Genomic DNA, 6000 nt, shown 5'->3' with positions numbered 1-6000 from the left:
AATAGTTAAGTGACCCTGATGAAGGAGGATACTTCTTCATTAGAGGAGCCAGGGTTACTAAGAGTTACTGTTCAAAAATCTCTTCTCATATGTTCAGGTCCCATGAGGAAGTTGTACTGGGTCACAGGTGGACAGCAGGGCTGTATCTGAGTGCCCTCTTCAGGTAGTGTAGATGCTGGCAAGCCCCACACTGTGGCTCAGCCTGTACCAGGTTACCAAGATGCCCCTTGCCCAAGAAGTACCCTCTCCCCCACAATTCCACTTGCTATCCTTTGGCCCCCTCCTTTATCCATCCCACCCTCCACCTTCTGTCTACTTGTGGAACACGCCCTGGGCCTCAGCAGAAGGGTCTCTGCGGTTGAAGGCCTTCTGGACAATTGCCAGACTTGAGGTCTGCTCATAAGTTACTGGAAAGCAGGTTTCAAAAATAGAAATAGCTGTGGTAAAAACTGTGGTCAGAGCCATCAAACCACAGCAAAGCCAACTTCTTTCTCTTGAAATCTCATTTCTGAGAAATGATCTGTTCCAGTGGGGGCAAACTCTAGTTCCTAAAGGTGCAGAAGAATCCTGTGGTGGATGATACCTCACTTTATCTGACCCTGCCTGACTTGTCAGCAGGAAACTAATGTCATAGCCAAGTTGGGTCCTTTCTGGATATGCAACTGGTGCCTAATACATATCTTTTAAATCAAATTTACTCTTGCTTTAGCCCCTTGATTTTTTGGGTAATGGAAACAATTAAAATCATGCTAGAAAACATTTCTTTCTAAAAAACTTTGGAGTCTTGTTTTTAGAATGACACTAGCTTTACTTTTTATGCGATTCTACTTCTCCCTGTTAAAACACTGGATGGTCTGCCTTGGGAGCACAAATTACAGAGTAATTATTATTTTGGTTCAACATACATATAAGGCAAGAAGCACAAATGGTTAGGACTGTATTTTAGATAAAACAAAGTGTTCCTTCGCCAGATATTTTGGGTCTTTTTCCTCTCTTGCTGCTTTGCAAGTAACACCCTTGTTGTTCAAATACTGTGACTCTCTAAGCCTGTGAAGAGAAATTTTTTTTTTTTTTTTTTTTTTTTTTTTTTTTTTGTGCAGTGGGGTTTTATGTGCTCTTTCCCTGCCATGACATTGCTATCATGCCATTCTCCCCAGACTCATCTGGTATCTTTCTCTGCCTACTTTGAAGAAAATTTCCTGTTGGTCCTCCTAATCTTTTTCTGCAGTTGTTCTGAAGACACCAAGAGAGACCTGGGCACTTTCCTTTTATTTATTTATTTGTTTGTTTGTTTATTTATTTATTTATTTATTGTCTCTTAGGAGAACATTTTACATATGACATCCATGGGCTCAAATCTCTCATACTCTCTGTAAAATTCATCCAGACAAATATTTAGTAAGTGTCTATAGTTAGCAGGAATCTATCAGGAATAAATTTGGCTGCAAGTAACAAGAAAACTAACCTTTAGAGGCTTAAGAAATGTTCATTTTTCTCATGTAACAAACATTTAGGAGACATAGAGCTTCTGGAATTGGTTCAGTGGTTGATATAAAAATATTATGGATAACATCTGTGATTGTTTTGCCATTTCCTCATGACTTCAAGATAACTCTTGAGCTCCATGTTCATCCATATGACTCCATATTCAAGGTGGGGAGAAGGGAGAGGAGCCATGCTAGCATTGTCTGTGCCTTAATGTTAGGAAAGAACAAGATTTTCCAGAACCTTCCAACACTTTTGCGAACATCTCATTGGCCAGGACTTTGTCACATGGTGAGTTCTAGCTGCAAGAGTAGCTGGGAAAGCAACTATTTAGCTTTTCCCATTCTAAACTTACAGCCCAGGAAAGAAGGAAGTTGGTTAGTGGGACTGGGTCAGTCCTACAGTGTCTACAATGAGACCCTTCCAGCTGTATTTGGAAAAGTAAATGGCATTAGGGAAGTCCAACATCCAAACATTAGGAGTTCTGGGAGCAGAAAACAGAAAAGCAGAGAGGATGGCATCAGCAATAAAATGCTTCAAAAAAAATCTCAGGATTGAAGGACTTAAGTTTCCAGGTAAAAAGGCTCACCTAAGTGCCTAGCACATGGATGAATATCATATATCGTCGTGAAATTTCAGAACCCTTGGGTCAAAGAGGAGATCCTACAGGCTTCTAGAGAAAGAAAGGAAAAACAAAACAAAACAAAACAAAAAAAACAAAAAAGAACAGTCTACCAAAAAAAGGATCAGGAACCAACACTGGAAGTTAACATTGGAAGAATGCTTTTAACAGTGGAAGCTAGAAGAAAATAGAGAACATGGGACACCTGGGGATGGCTCAGTCGGTTAAGTATCTGCCTTTGGCTCAGGTTATGTTCTCAGGGTCCTGGGACTGAACCCCACATTGGGCTCCCTACTCAGTGGGGAGCCTGTTTCTCCCTCTCCCTCTGCTTGCTGTCCGCCCTCCTTGTGCTCTCTCTCTGTCAAATAAATAAATCTTAAAAAAAGAGAGAGAAAATGGAAGAATAGCTTTAAAATTCTGAGTGAAGGGACACCTGGGTGGCTCAGCGGTTGAGCATCTGCCTTTGGCTCAGGGCATGATCCTGGAGTCCCAGGATCGAGTCCCCCATCAGGCTCTCTGCATGAAGCCTGCTTCTCCTCCTCTTCATATGTTTCTGCCTCTATTTCTGTGTCTCTCATAAATAATAAAATAAAATAAAATATAAAATAAAATAAAATTCTGAGTGAAAATAATTTACAATCTAGAACTTTATGCCCAAAGTATTAATCTACTGTGAAGGTGAAATAAAGACATTTTCAAACATGTGAGGCTTCTTGTTATTTCTCATACTCTTTCTCAGGAAGTTACTGGAGGATGTGTTTCAGCAAAATGAGGGAGTAAAGCAAGAAAGAAAAAAGGCAGGGGGCAGCCCGGGTGGCTCAGTGGTTTAGTGCTGCCTTCAGCCCAGGGCATGATCCTGGAGTCCCAGGATCAAGTTCCATGTCGGGCTCCCTGCATGGAGCCTGCTTCTCCCTCTGCCTGTGTCTCTGCCTCTCTCTCTCTCTCTCTATCTCTCTCTCTCTCTCTGTGTGTCTCTCATAAATAAATAAATTTTTAAAAATCTTTAAAAAATAAAGAAAAAAGGCAGGGATACAGAAACAGGAGACCCAACAGGGGTGAAAAGTGAAGAAAATCCAGGATGATACTGAAGGGATAATGCAAGATGACAAGTGTGTAGCAGGCATGGAGGACAACAAGCCTGGATTTGCTCAGATCATAGGCTCTGGGAGAGAGTTCCTCAGAAAGGTGAGATTTATAAAATGCCTTCTGTGAATACATGCCTTGAGAAGAGATTTAAACAACTGGAGGAGAATTTAAGAATGGATTGCTGAAAAGTTCATAAACAGCTAATAAAAGGTCGCCAAGTAAAAAATTAAGACCATGATTAACTCAAGGAAATAAATGTACAAGAAAGGAAAAATAATCATAGCCTGTTACATGGCTCAGCTCTGAGTGACATACAAAATCATAATAACATAAAAATGAACATTGATGTAAATAAAATTATGGCATAACTATATCGGGTTGGATAGGGGACAGAAATCTTAGTGTGGCAGGAGATGAGGGATAAAGGACATATGTCTTCACCAGTCATGGTACGAAGACAATAGCTTATATCCCAAACTGAAAATGAAGTAGTAATCCAAGCATTCTCTTTAAAGATACAGAGGCAAATATCAAAAGAATTGGTTAAAAGAGTTAAAAGAAGTTGTATCTGGGACTGGGAAATGGAAGAAGAGGGAAGTGAGACTTGTTTTTCTGACAGATCTTATTGAACTATTGGACTCTTTAAACCATCAATATGGGGGCACCTGGGTGGCTCAGTGGTTGAGTGTCTGCCTTTGGCTCAGGTCATGATCCAGGGGCCCTCGGATCAAGTGCCACATCAGGCTCCCTGCAGGGAGCCTGCATCTCCCTCTGCCTTTGTCTCTGCTTCTCTCTGTTTGTCTCTCACGAATAAATAAAAATAAAAATATAAAAAAAAAACATCACTATACATAACCTCAAAACAAAAAAGTAAAAAGAGAAGAAAGTTGACACTCATCTAATTCAAGTAGATATCCTTATTTTATCCATCTTAGGATTTTTTTTTATCAGACCAAAAAAAAAAAAAATCACATTTATTTGAATAGTTCAAAGTGCAAATACAGCAAGTCAGTTCACAATGTTTCAAGATAGTTTTAAGTATAATGAAAACTTGATATACAAAAATGGAAGGGTAAATAGCAGAAATAAAGCTCAAGTTTTTTAAAAAAAATTCAAGTAACCTGAAAACCTTTAGACTAAAATATCCCATTTACAACAATTCGGAAACACCTTAATTTATAGATACCAGTAGCACATTGCCATCCGAAAGGGCTTCTCAAAGAAGGAGAATCACCCCAACCCAGTCAGCTTAGGACCAGAGTGGAAGTTCTTGGGGTGGGCTATTCCGGATTTGGCTGCCTCACTTTCACTGTCGATCGATATGGTTCGACCCATGATACTTGGATGTTTAGGCAAATTCTAGAAAATGTTTAAAGTTCAATATGAGGCCAACACCCTGCTAAAAGATACTGAAATGGCCACTATATATTTACAAGATTTTAAAGACCCATCTTAGCTTCAGGCCTCTGGTGTTACGGGGGAGAGGCAGACGGATACTTCTTCCATTACTTAGAACCATTCTGTAAGGTTAGCAACACGGCCTTTACAACCTCCTCACGAAAATCATACTTCGTTATAGATTTACTTATTTCTACACATACAGAACTTTTATGTAAAGTAGAAAAAGTTCCCGCTAGGAAGATAATTAAAGGTTGTTAATGTTCTTTGTATCACTTAGCAGCCAAGACACAGGTTTATTTCTGCTCCGCAGAAGCAATGTTAACTATTCGCTTCAATTCAGGGAGGTGTGTGCTTTCAGGATGGTGGAGATGAGATATTTATTGCATCTTTTTCTCAATCTTCTTCATCTTTTCATTATAGGCAGTAAAGTGAGAGTCTCTTCCGAAAATTCTATCCCACCATGTAAATGTGGAAGCATACCTTCCGATGAAGTTCATGTGGTGGAAATCATGATGCCGAGAACCAGCATAGAAAGGGATCAGATTTAAAGTGTTCAGGGGAATGTCATAGCCACTATGGACATCAATAGTTCCTATCAAATGAATGGTCACCAATGCCCAAAGGAGAATGACATCACATAAAAGCATGATTCCAGTGAAAAATCCAGTTCCAAGAATCAGAGTTTCCAAAGGATGTGCATATTCAGCTTCCATTCCAAATGGAGCCTGAAACTCATGATGAACTTTATGAATGTATTTATATATTCTTTTGTGATGCAAGAGCCTATGCAGGAAATAGTGCCAGGTATCCTCAATCACCGCACAGCCAAAGCATCTTGCCAAAAGCATATACCATCTTGGCATTCTTTCCCAATCATAAGGTATATTAAAATACTCTGTAAAATAATAAGTTCCACAGATCAAAGGAAGCTGGATACAAAAGTGATTAAAGAGAAGTACTTTAAAACATTTCCATTGGTTTTCCCATGTTTCTGGTTTATGCTTTTGAATTTTGTACTTTTTCATGAAAGGTATAAATTGAAACAAAAATCCAGGTAAACAGAACAAGAAATAAAGAACTTCGTGAACTATCAAGGATCCCCATGTTGCAATCTGGAACTTTGTATAATTATTCAACATATAGTTCCAAGCATTTTTAAATGGTTCTTGTAGAGGGTTCTCAGGTAAAAGTGAATCTACATACTCCACAGCCAAGGATGCTGAACTAAAGATGCTGATACTTTCATTTGTTGCCATTTTTCAAATCTCTGCAGAAAGCCTTAGAATTCAGGCTGAGTGGCGGGAACCCCATCTTAAGATTTAAATAAAGTCTTACCTGGGTCAATTAACTTAGTGAAACACAAATGGAACCACATCATTCCTGAAAGGTTAATTATCAGGTTCCCA

At 39.2% G+C, this 6000-nt stretch overlaps 1 protein-coding gene across 1 annotated transcript; it reads right to left on the bottom strand.

The window, feature by feature from the left end:
* Nucleotides 1-4971: 4971 nt before the first annotated feature.
* Nucleotides 4972-5880, bottom strand: LOC121485237 (methylsterol monooxygenase 1-like). Its single transcript, XM_041745367.1, has one exon. It carries the CDS (start codon nt 5848-5850, stop codon nt 4972-4974), a length of 879 nt encoding a protein of 292 aa, XP_041601301.1. The 5' UTR covers nt 5851-5880.
* Nucleotides 5881-6000: the final 120 nt, after the last annotated feature.

Source organism: Vulpes lagopus, chromosome 2 (genome assembly GCF_018345385.1).
Source record: "Vulpes lagopus strain Blue_001 chromosome 2, ASM1834538v1, whole genome shotgun sequence".
Classification (NCBI taxonomy): domain Eukaryota; kingdom Metazoa; phylum Chordata; class Mammalia; order Carnivora; family Canidae; genus Vulpes; species Vulpes lagopus.
This window is presented reverse-complemented; position numbering and strand designations above follow the sequence as displayed.